Raw genomic sequence first — 14,450 nt, forward strand, 5'->3', positions numbered from 1 at the left:
ATAAAGCTTCAGTTATATTCTCTGAAATAAACAGAGTAGGGAATTTAAAATAATTTCCCAGTTGCAACCAAAGATTATAGATAGTTGGTTGTTTTTCATAAAGTATTCTTCTTGAGAGCATTAGCAGCTTCTTTCTGTCTCCTAATCTTGTTCTGTTGAACTCTTTTTGGTGTTTCTGATTTCAGATATGCAGGTCGGACAAGGACAGAGAAGCCAAACCAAAGAGCCGGGAAAGATGAGAAAAGATTCTCAGAATCCACAGCACAGGACAGTTGTGATGAACGGCACGTACGACGTACAGGTAAGCACCGTCAAGACACGGTGAAGACAGGATTTAAAAGGGCTAAACTTGGTTTGCCTTGTACAAAAAAACTGTCCATCACAGAAAAAATAAGCCAAAAACATAACCATGTGTTTTAAACTCCCACCCTGATCAGCTTTTGATCTACTGTATGTATTCATCTTAATCCATTTTAATGACAACTGCTGTTCCACTGGAAATGCTAAAGCTGCTGTTCTTCTGTGTCAAGTCTGTTTATTTAATCAGATGATGAACAAATCAGAGGACGATGACAGTGATTACAGCTCTGATGTTAGAGACTTTAGCACTTCTTAGTCTTGAACAAAATATTGGAAAAAAACCACTAATGGTTTCTGGGATTGCCTTTGTGTGCATCTGGATTATTTTTGACAAACCCTAGGTTACTGATGAGCATTTCTTTTCTGTTATAAAAAAAAAAAGAGCTTTAAATGAGTTGTTTTCATGTGTGCAGAGAATAGGCAAAGAGTTTAATTTCATTCACAGGAACATTCTGTAATAGGTCTAACTTGCATAATGGACTCAAGTCAAGTAAGAAATAGAAAATCCACCAGGCTTAAATCATCGTTTTTAAGAAAAAAGAAGTAAAAGTAGAGAAAAAGAAGAAGTTGAATGAAAAGGCTCTTTATTCTCTCATTCCCTCACTCAATTTCTCTCTGTCCTGCCCACATTTGGAAAATTCCATGCTGTCATTTGCTAAGACAGAAACCCCTGTCAACCAATAATATGTTCAAAAAAGCTCAGAGCAAAGAGGTTGGGGGAAAAAGGAGGGATAACCTGGAGAAAGAGATGATGGAAGAAAGGGGAGAAGGTACTGCAAGAGGCAGACAGGAGCAGGGGCTAGAATCTGCTGTTTGGGAGTGTAATGAAACAGCTGTCAGGCATATTTAACTTTCTTTTCCTCTCTATGTTCTCCATTTGTCTCTTCTGTTATACATATTGGTCGTCTTTACTTTTTCCGCTGCTCTGCCTCCTGTCCTGAATCACTCTGATTCAATTGAAATTATTTTTCTTGTTTGTTTGTTTCTCTTTCATGTTCTGCTGTTTTATCTTTCTGTCATTTCTCCTCACTGAATCCCTTTACGACAGGCCTGCCAGCTTTCGCCGCACTGCTTTCTGCTTGTTAGTTGAGTCAGATGTCTTCTAAATGACCCAACACCCCTAAGCCTCAGTCACAACTGCCGTCATGGACGGATAGGGGCTTTCTTTCAAATCTGTACATGACAAGCAGGAGACTTGCACAAAATAGCAAGATCATAGACTGTGAGCCTGTAGAGCGAAAAGGTTCATGCACATTTTTTTCTACGAGCCTTCAGCAGGCAACAGGTCGAAACCAACACTTAATACATTAAACTAGGGCAAATAAGCAGAAGTAGGTCAGACATTTTACCTTTTTCCAACCTCCCCAAATCCTTTGCAAAGAGCCTGTTAGGATAAGTGTGCTCTCCTTGTGGGCTTCATATGTATAAGTCTGACTGTTGGAAATGAGGAAATTAGACAATAGTTTGTGTGGGCATCACCTGCACACATTGTGCGTGTGACATTCTTGTGCAGTCTGTCAGGAGCCAGTACGCACACCTCACTAACGGCTACAGTGTGTGTCGCACATCGTACAACAGAATCACCAGTGCATGCAGCTTACATTTGTTGTACAAATACTTCACCATACACTTACCCCTCGCACAACAGTTGTGTTCCATTTTCATGATGTCCCTTGAGGTGACCGCACCAGCCTCAAGGGAACTGCAAGACACACCAGTGCTCCCCTTAACATACATCCACAGGTCCTGACTGCCCAGATACCCATAGCAACCACACAAATCAAACTGGGGCTTAGTCCAGGAAATCAGCAGAGCGACGTGTAGGGATAGCTGGCAAACAGGCAGGGTAATAGATCTTGACAACCAGGGTTGGGAAGCCCTACTTTACAACGGGGCCAGTTCAGTTTCCTCTATTTGTATGGAAATAAAACCAAAGATATGATTCCATCTCTTTCTCATTTCATAGTAGCAAACATGGTTTTACCTCTGGCCTTTTACGACAGTCCGATTTTAATCTTTTGGAAGTTGTAAACAATAACCACTAATGCACCGTTTAAAAGAAACCACAAACTGTTTTTTAGGGTATTTATTGACCTAGTTTGAAAAACATGCAAACTTAATTTTGACATTCATTTTTTCTTTTCTGTTTGGTTTTAGGTGACGCTTGGTGGAATGTTGATTGGTATCGGACGCAAGACCTCTGACTGCCAGGGAAACACTAAGTATTTCCGCTGCAAATACTGCAACTTCACATACATGGGCAGTAGTTCGTCTGAGCTTGAGCAGCACTTTCTGTCCTCGCATCCCAACAAAGTCAAAACCCCTCCAACCACACCTATGACTGCGGCCAACAACCTGGTAACTCACGACAACCAGCTGAAAGGTAGGATCCAGAACAGCGAGAGCGTTGAGCGAGTGGCGGTACGAGCCGATGATGATGCCCTGGCTGGATACTGCATCCCAGGTGGGGCGTGCTCAGACTCCCTAGCCTGGACTGGGGAAGATGGTCGAGGAGCTACGCAGGCGTATTACTTGTGCAAATCTTGCAGCTGGAGTTGTGAGTGGTCAGGAGGTTCAGCAAAGCTTTTGGAGCACTATGAACAAAGACATCGAGGGAGTCCAGGAGGAGCTGTGAGCCCCAACAACACTATTTCTGCTGGGACAGAAAGAGGAGGAAGAAGAGATGGGGTAGAGAAAGACTATGTGGTGTTCAAAAGTTGCAAAGATCAGTTACCTAACCCATCCAGCACCAGCAAAGGTTTACTTACCTCCCTTTTCTCCTATGATGCTCCTATGATACCACACTGATCTGCCTGCCAAAAGCATCAAGAATATTTTGCTTTCAACTTGGTTTTGTTTTCTTCTACCAGGGGACCCAAACTGCAGTGATTCAGACCCAGTGGTGACCAGTTACAACTGTCAGCTTTGCGATTTCCGTTACTCCATGGCCCACAATGCTGACGTGATAGTGGTTGCTCCCTTGCTGCTGCACTACCAACACAACCACTCCATTCATCGTTGCTGCATTCAGCATTGCGTGTATTGTCCTCAAGGCCACTGTCAGCCACATAAGCACCTCGGGGAGGTGAGATATACCAAATATAACATGTGTTGGGTTTCTTTGCAAGTATATGTAAAACAATTACCATATTTTTCGGACTATAAGTCACTCCAGAGTATAAGTCGCATCAGCCAAAAAAATTCATAAAAAGATTGTTTAAGATGCTCAGGAGTACAAGTCCCATTTTTGGGAGAAATCTTTTTAACAAAATACAGGAAGAACAGATGTTCCTCTTGAAAGAGAAATTCATAATGACAGAAAAGATAATAAAATAGTAGATTGACTGTTCACTAAATCCTTTGAATTCTTCCCCCTCTGTCTCACTTCTGAACAACTCTGCCAAGCTTGGCGCAAAGCTACGTTCACGTCGGGCTCGGAATTGCGCTTTCAGGGGACTGATTCCAATAAAAAATGTCTATGTGAACATTCATAAATGCCCATTTCAGGTTCTGCGTTTTAAACCTTTACATGTTGCTATACAGGTTTTCAGGCTCTACGTACGAGCAGCCATTCAACGTACAATAAAAGCTAAACCATTGATTAAATCATTGATTATGAAGGAGAAATTCATAATTGCAGTTTATGCCTGACCATACTTTTACCACACCAAGTCTTTCACATATTGGAATAGAGCTGTGAAAGAAAAAGCCGAAAGACACCTTTTTCAGCTTTGCACCACTTCAAAATTTCGCACCAAGCCTTTTCCAACTGTCAGTACATGCGCTAACAGTCCAGTGTGAACACTGTAAAGTATTTAAAGTAAGTGCGTTCAAAAATGCCTGTTTAGCGCGTTCTTGAACAGGCATGTCGGTGTGTTTGTAGCATTTGACTGAGTAGCGCATCTTGTTCTGCAAATACTGAGGTCCCCCTAAAGTGCCCTCTAGCAGTTTTAACTTTTATTTATTTTAAATCACATGAAAGTCGCCCCAGAGTATTTTGCACCCCAGCCAAGCTATGCAAAAAGAACAAGAATTATACTCAGAAAAATACTTTAAATACACAAGCACGTGTAACGTAATTAGTTCTAATTAGTTCTTACTTGAATTTCCCTCACTTATTCTAATCTACCCACACAGAATCCCTGCTCTATTATGTGCCAGCTGTTAAACAGTGCAGATGCAGCAAAAAAAGAAAAAGATTTATGCAAAAAAAATGGTTAACTTGGTTTCTATTATTGATGCTACATGCCAAAATATCAGCAGCAGGCAGGCTTTCAAACTGGTGTTTGCTGCTTATTCATCTCCTTAGGTATCCCATCCCTTTGCCTGTCGGAAGTCCACCTGTCCTAAATGCTGTTCCAAGTTCCCTCAGCTCACCAAACAGCAAGATGCCATCACTTCAAATCCCACAACCAGCACCTCGCCCTGTGTGACCCCTCCTAACCAGAGAGGCGACCCTAGTGTAATTTCTGGTCCGACCTTTCGGCTCTCTGACCCTGCACATCCTGTTGTCACCCAAGGTATGGGTAATTGGAATTGCATGACTACATGCTGTTGTGATTTGCCCCGTTACTCATTTTTAAAGCTCTTTATTTCCTTTAATTGTGGGTTTCTGACTTTTCACACTTTTTCTAGGCGTCACCCACTTGTGTGATCAGTGTGCGTTTGCCACAACGGATATTGATGTATTGCTGCAACACTATGAAAGTTGCCACACTCTGATCAACCTGAAGGGGGTCGCTCCACGAGTCAAAGCTGAGGAGAAGGCTGAGGGAGACAAGGAGGAAGGAAAAAGAAGAGGACGAGAAAGGCAATACTCGTGTGCAAAATGCCACTTCATCACAGAAGTAGAAGAAGAGATTTTTAGACACTATAGGTGAGCCAAAAATTCAAAAAGTGGGTTTTAGAATTGCTCTGCTAGATTCTTTTTTTTCCTTGCTAAGATTAAAATATTAAAGCCTATTAAATAAATCTTATCCTGTACCTTCATGCAGTTTCATGAAATGTCTGAGGCTGGGTGTTAAAAGAGGCAATATTCCAGTTGGTCTTTGATTAATTATCCACAAATAAAAGGTAGCTGCCTTAAAAGTTTCCATTTGCATGTCAGGAAGATGATTAAGAATCAACTGCTTTGGTGCAGCTGTAGTTCTCTCTTTTTTATGTGCTACATCATCCAAGAAATGGTAACTGAGTACAGTCATTTGTAGCAGTAGCCTCTTTTTTTTTCTTCTTCTAAAAATTAAAGATGCTTTCAGATCTGATTTAGACATTCTGATGGGAAATCCTCTTTTACTTAATCACATACTTCACAAATTCAAAGACAAACATCACAGATTGGTAGCAAGGCTTTCTTTTAAAGAATAGCTACACTTGCAATGTAATTTTTGGAGCACACGCTGAACCACTTTCATTTCACTCCATATAATTGGTCTTTTGGAGAAATTGGAGGACTGTAATCATTAGATGTTGGTCTCACTGCATCTAGGAATCTTAACTTTAAGTGCGACTCAATTCCTACGTTTAGTCCAGATGCAAATTAGTTTAGTTTCCATTATGGGGTTTTCAGTCTTTACAGCTCATTTCAAGCAGATCAGTCAATTATTTCTGTCACCATCCTGTGTCAAAGTAAACATAGACGGTGCTAAAAGTAGCCAAGAAAAATCATGTTGGAATCTAAAAATCTCGAAGGATCAATTTGCTATTATCATTTAGCTCCATGTGGGATCCAAATTCTTTCTTCGTATTTAAATATTATGTTACACTTATCCAGTGTCCACATTCAGATATCCAGTTTTTCAAACCATCACAGCTCAGCTAACTCTTGGAACTTTCCTTTTGCTTTAAGTGTAGTCTGTACCATCGCTGTTTAGTTAAGAGCTATGGACCAGCTGTTAAGCCATTTTAACCACATAAAAAAAAGAGAAAATGGAGGAGATAATATAGATCTGCACCATCACGCTTTTTTGTTAAGCAAAAAAAAATTCAGATCTGATGCTTGTGTCGCTCCAGGCGTGCAAGATCAATAAGTTACTGCTAAATGGCACATAATCAATGCAGATGCCTAACCTATTTCACAATTCTACCATATTTGATTTGATTTAAAATGGTTTATTTCAAATCAAATAAGAATAAGACACAACAACAATACGATCATCAGTTATACATTCATACAATGACGAATCAAACTTAGGATATTTAGACATAAAATTAAATATTGCTTAAAAGGGAGTGGAAGGAAGCGAACTCATATAATCCCACCCCTGTTCTACTGTAACCTTTTTATTACATTATTCATCATTATCCGGTTCATAACTTTTATCAGACAGAATTAAGAATCCTGAAGTATCACTAAAGCACATGACAAAGATGAATGACTTAAATTATTATGGAAAAGAATAACTTTTAGAAATCAACATGGCAAATGAAGATCAGTTATTCAAAATACTGTATATGCATATTATGTTACTTATAAAAGTCATGTATATGATTAATAAAAATAATACTATATCGGTAAAATAAACATAACACTGTTTCAAAAAATTTCTTAGCAAAGTTTGATCAAGTATCAAAAGTTAAAATATGTGCAAAATTATGTTACATTAGGAAAAATAATGAGTCAATTTTTGGAGCAAGTGAAGTAATATCATTAGAAATCAATCAGTTTCACTATTTTCCATAATTAATTAATCATTTATTTCATTTTTATTATTTGATTATTGTTTTTATTTATTTTTTTATAATAAGGTAATGCTGTGAAATAGAATAAAAAAGGGTCCATATTCTGTCGAATGACCAAGGTTGGTATTCCTTCTTCTGATTAACAGCTGTTCTTCTGGGTTTGATTTGATTTGATTTTGATTTGAAATGGTTTATTTCAAGCAATCAAATAGGAATAATACACAAAAACAATACAATCATCAGTTATACATTCATACAATAACTAATCAAACTTGGAATAATTAGACATAAAATTTAAATATTGCTTGAAAGGGAGTGGAAGGAAGCGAACTTATACAGTCCCACCCCTGTTCTACTGGGTTTAAATAAAGTTTATATAGTTCTGTTCGCTGTTATGTCTGCAGACATTAGATATAGGTCCATATCCTCCTTCAGCTGATATCTATTTTCTTTATGAAATAACACGATCGAGCCTTTACCTATCCCTCAACTGTTCCAATGTATTTATCTCAATGGGGTTGCAGAGCATCTGTATGTGTTTCACACCAGATGGAGCATTAAAGCTGTCTTGAATTTATCCCAGTACAAGCAATAAAAAGTAGTTTTAGAGATGATTTTTTTTTTTGTCAAAACTAAAATGTAAGATAAAATGTTAGAGGGGGATCAAAATTAGAAAACAACCCCTAAAACAACAGATAAACACAAAAAAGGGAAGAAGTGAGTGGTAGAAGGCAGGCCAACAAGGACACAACTGACCCTTCAGGCACTTAGCAAACTTTTTCTTGGAGCTTAAATTAAAGAAAATGTAAAGGAAGCCAACATTTTCCACAAGTTAGAATAACAAAGCTGTAAATGTTTATATAAGGTTTTTAATACAGAACAGAGCAACTTAGTGGCAAATGCAGTTAACAGAATAAACAAGTACACTTTGATGACTTATGATAGACAATACAACCCTGTAAGGAGTATTTATTTATTTATTTAATTTAATGTTTGGTTTGATTAAGCTTCTCAAAAAAATAGTTTCTAAAGTTTTGGAACCTGCCAAACAATAGCCACCTGTTTGTTTGATGAAATGTAAATGATAGGACATCACCAGAGATGAACAGACCAACAAAAATAGATAATAATGCTATTTCCCCTCTGTCGAAATAAACAAATTAGCTTATCAGCTTATTTCATCGCTTACTGTAATTTGAGGATGTGAAAATAAAATAAAAATTCCACAAATACTTAACTTAACCTCTTTGAAATGTATGACATGGACTCTTAAATGCTAAAATAGAACTATTATAAATTCTAATCTGAGTTAAATTGAGGCTTGGTGCGTCTATGACTCTCTATAGACTTGCCTTAAGTGTTTAAACTACTTTTGTTGCCTTTGGACCAGATAATTAACAAAAGATAAGACGTTGACAGAAAAACATACAGGGTTTTTAAAGTAAACGTGAAGCTGTAGAGGTCAGAAATACTATTTAGAATGTAATAAAAAAAATACCGTGCTTCTCTCTTTGTGCGTTATTTGATTTGGTTATTAATATTCTTTTGAAGTTCTCATGGATTTCAATCCTCCCAGTGTGGATTCATTTAGCCTAATGGAAAAGAAAAAGCTCACTGACTGACATCAGAAACAGCCTTTTTTTGAAGAGTAGCACAGAGAGCTTAGCATTCAATCTGCTTTGAAGTGTTGCTTTTTTAATACTTTTATACTTTAAATGTTAATGCAAATATCCCTTTTGATGCTGGTGATAAGAAATATGTGTGTTAATTGCTAAAGTTGTGTTATAATATAACAATTTGATTAAAAAGTGCAAGAATAGGTGATGTAGTTGGAATTTCCACCAACTTATTAACATGTTTTTCAATTAATAAAATGCAAAAATAAATGATTCCATTTATATTTAGGTTTTTTTTTATTTAAGCACATAATCTCATTTTTTGTGTATGGTGCCCATCTATGTGAGCTTTATTTTAGGTATTATTCGTGAATATTATTTTGAAATTTTACGCTGCAGTGAGTGTTTCTCTAACTGCTGCCTGTCTTGGTCAGTAATTTTAAATGTCAAGAGTTTTATTTTCCTAGTTAAGTAAATGTCAGATTCTTATAATTTAATATTCTTTTTTTTTTTCTTTGCTACATAGAGATTTGTTTAAAGGGATTTTCCCCCCTGCTCTTTATAGTGTCCTACATTTGAACATATTTTTTTTTTAAATCTTGGGTGCTCTGAAAAATGTATGTTGCAAATCAATAACACGCCATCATTGGAAATAAGTCAAAGGAATAATATAGTAGTTTTTTGAGCAAATTATGTCACTTTACCAACTTATTATCCTATTTTAGCATGGTTGGTTTCATACTACCACAAAAAAACCCTAATTAAATGGAGTTTTAGAGTGTGTTTTGTCTGTTTTGTTGGTGTTACTGTGTTTGACAGCACCCTCTTAACATTTCTTATACTATTTCAGTGTACATTTTTTTGCCTGCACTTACCCAATCAATCTCAGCCATAAACAGCAGTTCAAGATTGCAATATAAATAGTTTATTGATTTCACTTGTTGGCCCACACAAGAGGCACCGCTGCTGGCATCTGTGCCAGGAAAAACCCCAATGTGGTGTCTGAGATGTAGAGGTGATTATTCAGGGCTTTGCCAACAGGAAATGAAGGTGGTTTCTTGATGGGTTATTCAGTGCTTGTCATTCAGATCCATTTATATTTCTCACTATTCATAGGTCATTTATTGTAATTCAGCTGGATGGTGAGTCACTTGTTGGCTCCAAACTCTATGAAATGTTGCCCTTGTGGTTGAAAAAACCAAGTGCTTTTTTTCATTGACTTGTTTTTTTTGGGTGACGTTGCTTTAGATTGTGAGCAGTTTTACTCGCTACCTATAGAACTGAAAGATAGTTGATAAAGACAGATACTTTCCAGTGAGTTAAGATTGATTTCAAAATCTGTTTACCTAGCTTCAATTATAGTATTTGATCAAGTCCACACCGATCATCTTTTGATCTATTTTAAGTGATCCGATTGGTCTTTTCATTATGATAATGCCGTTTTTAGGCAATTTGAAAAAAAGAAAATACCCAGATTAATTTTCTTTATATATGTCTTCCATCATCAGATTAATACCACGAGAACATGCTAATAACACTAAAAAGATAGTTTTCATCGTAGTGGGCCTTTACGTGTTTGTCCTTAGGTAAGTGAGACTTTAATGCTGTGTTCTTCTTGCAGGCGTGTCCATGCGTGTTGTCGTTGTCGACACTGTGACTTCACGGCTCCCGATTCATCTGCACTTCTTGACCATTTCAACTCTTCCCATTGTCACGACTCGACTCCCGCGTCGGGATCGTTGCCCACCACGCTGACTCCATCGCTGACGCTCTCGACCAATGGCTGCTCAGCTCCTTCTACCTTAGCCATTAAAGAAGAAAGCAAGGGGGACCTGCGCCTCCTCTACTCTCTCGCACCACCTGAGGGAGGATTGGCAGAAGGAGGCAGAGAGGAGGCATGCAGGGCAGTAAAAAGCGAAAGGGGGGACGACAAAGAAAGAGAGCGAGAAAAGGGCTGGGTTCTTGGGGAGGCTAGAGGACTGGGAGAGAGGGGGGGCGAGCAGGCCCACGGACTACTCTGGGTTCCAAAAGAACAAATGGGGCCTGAAAAAGGAGTGGACAGAGGAGCGGAAAGTCGTACCCCGTCCCTTTTCCACTCCTCCCTCTCATTATCGTTTGTTTCGCCCAATCACGATGCCTCACAGAAGAAAAGGGGCGTGGCTTTACCTGGGATGATTTACCTGGGAGACACCAAGTCATTTTTGGGAGATACTAAGTCGTATTTGGGGGAGTCCCAGCTCTCCCAAATAGGAGGAAGATCGGGAGGAAATGCTCCAAGTGGAGGTGGAGCAGAGAAGCAGAGCCAAATTGCACCCCAACAGTACACAGGTGGTGGAGGAGGAAGTGAGAGTGGTGGTGGAGGAGGACCACAGGAGGGAAAAGGAGGGCCGACAAAGGAGGAGTCCCAATCCCTGTTGCGGGTGAGTAGAACATGTGCATGCACCCCTGTTTCACCTGTCAGTGGTTTGTCTTTTACCTGCTCTCATTTACCCGCACACTTAAGTGTTTCACTGTAGCTCTGAAGAAAAGCCTTTAAGGCTTTATTTTTGCTTTTTCCCTTTCTGAGTCTGTTAGTTGTCAGGCTGCCTCTGCTAATTCGTCTTTAAGTCATCTCTTCTTTGAATCAGTTTGTTTTCCTCTTTTATCATATTTAGAAAACTTACGCAACTTTGCTCCTGCCAGTAAAATGTTAAAGGGCGTGCCCAATACATTCATGCATTCATCAGTTTTGGGATCATTTCATGACTATTTTATGTCCCCCATGAGCTGCTTTCACTTCTCGTTTTTGTTCATCGGGAAAAACTGTGACTGAGAAAGTTGCATGTTGGTATGGCAACATGGAAGGAAAGTGGCAGTTCCCATGAGTATTACCTGTCATTCAGTTCCCTCACCCTATTTTATGGACTGCAGTGCTTTTCATTCCTTGGTGATGTCACAGACTGGCAGGAATAGTTTGTGGCTGGCCAGCGCCACAGGGCTCATTTCCTTTGATCCCATTAGATCAGAAAAAACTCAAAAGCATGAGTGGGACAGCTCGGTGACATGGACACGTGTGAATGGTAGTGTTGTGGAAGAATGCTGGCGTACATAGGCGTAGAAATGCACATGTTGAGTCTAAGGCTTCTTTGTTCAGACCGGGGTGTGGCTTGTTGGATATTATACGTATATTTTTGTGTCTGTGTGAGGCAAAGGCAGCGATCCGACAGGCTGGGCGGGGTGGGAATGCAAGAGGTTTACTCATTACTGTAGGTGGGGCTCCGTGTCAGACTGAGAGACTGATGCTGATCAAAACAGCCTCAGATGAAGATGTGGAAGCAGACAGAATTTCAGCAATGTTCAGTGCCAGAGCGCCTATCAGTTTTAAAGTTTTACGCACTAAATCCCTTTAAAATCCTTGTGCTATCTTATGGGGTCCAGATGACCCCACCCTTACATTGATGTGTTCTCCCTACCATGACAAAGGTGGATAAAGGTGGAAAGATTTCATGTAATCCATGGACACCAGTGAAGATCACTAATCGTTAAAGAAAAAAGGTTCAGCGCACTGTCTAGTGCAGGGGTCGGGAACCTATGGCTCGCGAGCCATATATGGCTCTTTTGATGGTCACATGTGGCTCGCAGACAAATCTTTAATTATAGTTTTTTTTTTTCATTAGACCAGTCCTTCTCGGGCGCGATGCGATGCCAGAGGCGCGCAGTAGTAGCGGTGCTTGGAGAAAAAACTATCAGTTTACTATTATCTATTATTTCACAGAGTTTGTACCAGCCTGAAACCTGTGAATTGCCGTGCCTATAACTACGCGCTCCCGTCTCTGAGAAAGAGCGCGCAGATGCGGGGATGGGATGTGTGAGGGAGAAAGCAGAGGGTGGGGCTGAGGTGTTGTGGGGACAGGCAGCAGGTGAATCGCGCAGGGATTGTAAAAACGTAAACCCGCTGCCCGTCACTCACTGCGGCGTGTGAGTGTGTGTTTGGCTCCACGTCTGCATGTGAGCCGTCTTTGTCACATCTACAGAACATTCAGACCTACGATCACGTTTAAAGTCTCAACGCCTGAACGAAGCAGAAACTCACCACGTATCAACCAGACTAGACCATCAGCAAAACTACCACGAGAAATACTCATCATTTATTAGCAACAGAATAACAATGTTATTAAAAAGAATCCACAGACTTATTGTACTTTAAAAATGTTGAAATTAAATCAAATGCACACATTCACTTGTATATTTAGTTTTAAACAAATTGTCGCGGACTGAGTTGGATGGCTGTTGGGCCGCGTTAAAAGTTCTGGAGTTCATTGAACGCGTCAAGCAGAGCTCTGATTGGCCCTCAGTTCTGTCGCTCAGCCTGTTGTTAGGTAGTTTGGACCAATGGGGTTCAGCTATGGGCCGAATAAGGGAAATGGGAGGGCTGCAGCGGGAGCAGGGGAATATAAAGTTGGGAGAAGCGCTTTCGTGTCGGCGGGAGAGATTCAGGAGTTGCTGAATTAATTGAACGGCGTTTGTTGCGGTCTGCAGTAATCGGAATAAAGAACTTTAAAAGAGGTTAAGTCTCCGTGCCTCAGTGTGGGGAAGGGACACTACATTATTGTATGGCTCTTTCGAAATTACATTTCAAAATATGTGGCATTTATGGCTCTCTTGGCCAAAAAGGTTCCCGACCCCTGGTCTAGTGGGTCTAGATGACCCAACTCCTAATTGGTAAAGTGCCTAGGATAGCACAAGGGTTAAAGACTCACTCCCATTTTGGTGTTTTTAACATGTTCTTGAAGCATTTATCTCATAATAAAGGACATGTAGAAAACAATTCAAGATTAAAACTGCGTTTCTGAGTATTTATTCAAATCACGTCGATCAGGAGCAGATGAAAACCGGATATTTAAAAAAACTCAGCCTTATGACGCAGCTACTGCTGTGGGCGGGCCAAAATCGAGTTTTTTCCGCTCCAGTTCTAAATCCTCCACTTGCAGACAAACATCCATGTACGTTTTCATCTCCTTCATCTGACCTGCCATCTGGCTCTAAACTGCTCTGCTATGCCCGCTGTTTTTTTTTCTTTTTTGCTACACTAATGTTAGCTTAGGCTTGTGAGGGGCTTAAAACAGCAAAATATTAATTAATTAATTAAAATTCAAAAAGAGGAAGATATTGTTATCATTCCAGTTTTCAAATACCTTGAAATGACAGGTTGGCTGACAGGTTGGAAGGCATTGATTTTTGAGCTGGTCATGGTTTTATCTTGATGTGTAAACCACAAATTAGGCTCCTAAAAACTCCTTGTTGTCTTTTTCTGGCAAGTTAATGAGGCATGAAAACAATCCCTGCTCTCTTGCTTTCTCCATAATAAAAATCAAGAGTTCTAGAATTTGTTATTGTTTTAGGAGGTAGAGCATCCGAAATAAATGTGATGGCTTACAAAGAAAACAGCTGCGTTGACTGCATAAAACAATCAAGCAGAGATTGAAATAATTACTTACTGCTTATACATATTTAGTGTTTTCTAAAAATAAATAAATAAATAATCAATTCAACAGGGAGCTCATTTTGGTTTGGCTGTTTGTACAGTAAAACCTAAAACACTCTCATAACTCATTATTATTTTCCCATAGAATTTGTCATTCCTGTGTTTACCACTGAGCCTCAGAACAATGTGAACACTGAAAAAAAATATTTGAGTTTATTACTTTTTTTCTATTACAGACTTCATGGATGTGGGAATTACTTCGCTCAACTAAAGCCGTAGTCACTTAAACATGTACGGGCGGTTGAACGGTACAGGTGCTGTGAGTTTTTGAG

General features: G+C 39.4%; 1 protein-coding gene across 8 annotated transcripts in view; it reads left to right on the forward strand.

Moving 5' to 3' along the window:
• trps1 (trichorhinophalangeal syndrome I) overlaps positions 1-14,450 on the forward strand; it is a 130,732-nt gene that overhangs the window by 53,599 nt on the left and 62,683 nt on the right. For 5 of the 8 annotated variants that reach the window (XM_011480778.4, XM_078954978.1, XM_078954977.1 and 2 more), the window contains 6 exons: positions 186-301; positions 2,518-3,118; positions 3,231-3,445; positions 4,670-4,880; positions 4,996-5,236; positions 10,276-11,074. In XM_011480778.4, the coding sequence (XP_011479080.1) occupies positions 186-301; positions 2,518-3,118; positions 3,231-3,445; positions 4,670-4,880; positions 4,996-5,236; positions 10,276-11,074 (2,183 nt within the window). The remainder of the gene's footprint in view (positions 1-185; positions 302-2,517; positions 3,119-3,230; positions 3,446-4,669; positions 4,881-4,995; positions 5,237-10,275; positions 11,075-14,450) is intronic. The other 3 variants (XM_078954980.1, XM_078954976.1, XM_078954979.1) reach the window with 1 other exon arrangement.

This window comes from Oryzias latipes, chromosome 11 (genome assembly GCF_053564925.1).
Source record: "Oryzias latipes strain Hd-rR chromosome 11, Olatipes_Hd-rR_3.1".
Taxonomy (NCBI): Eukaryota; Metazoa; Chordata; class Actinopteri; order Beloniformes; family Adrianichthyidae; genus Oryzias; species Oryzias latipes.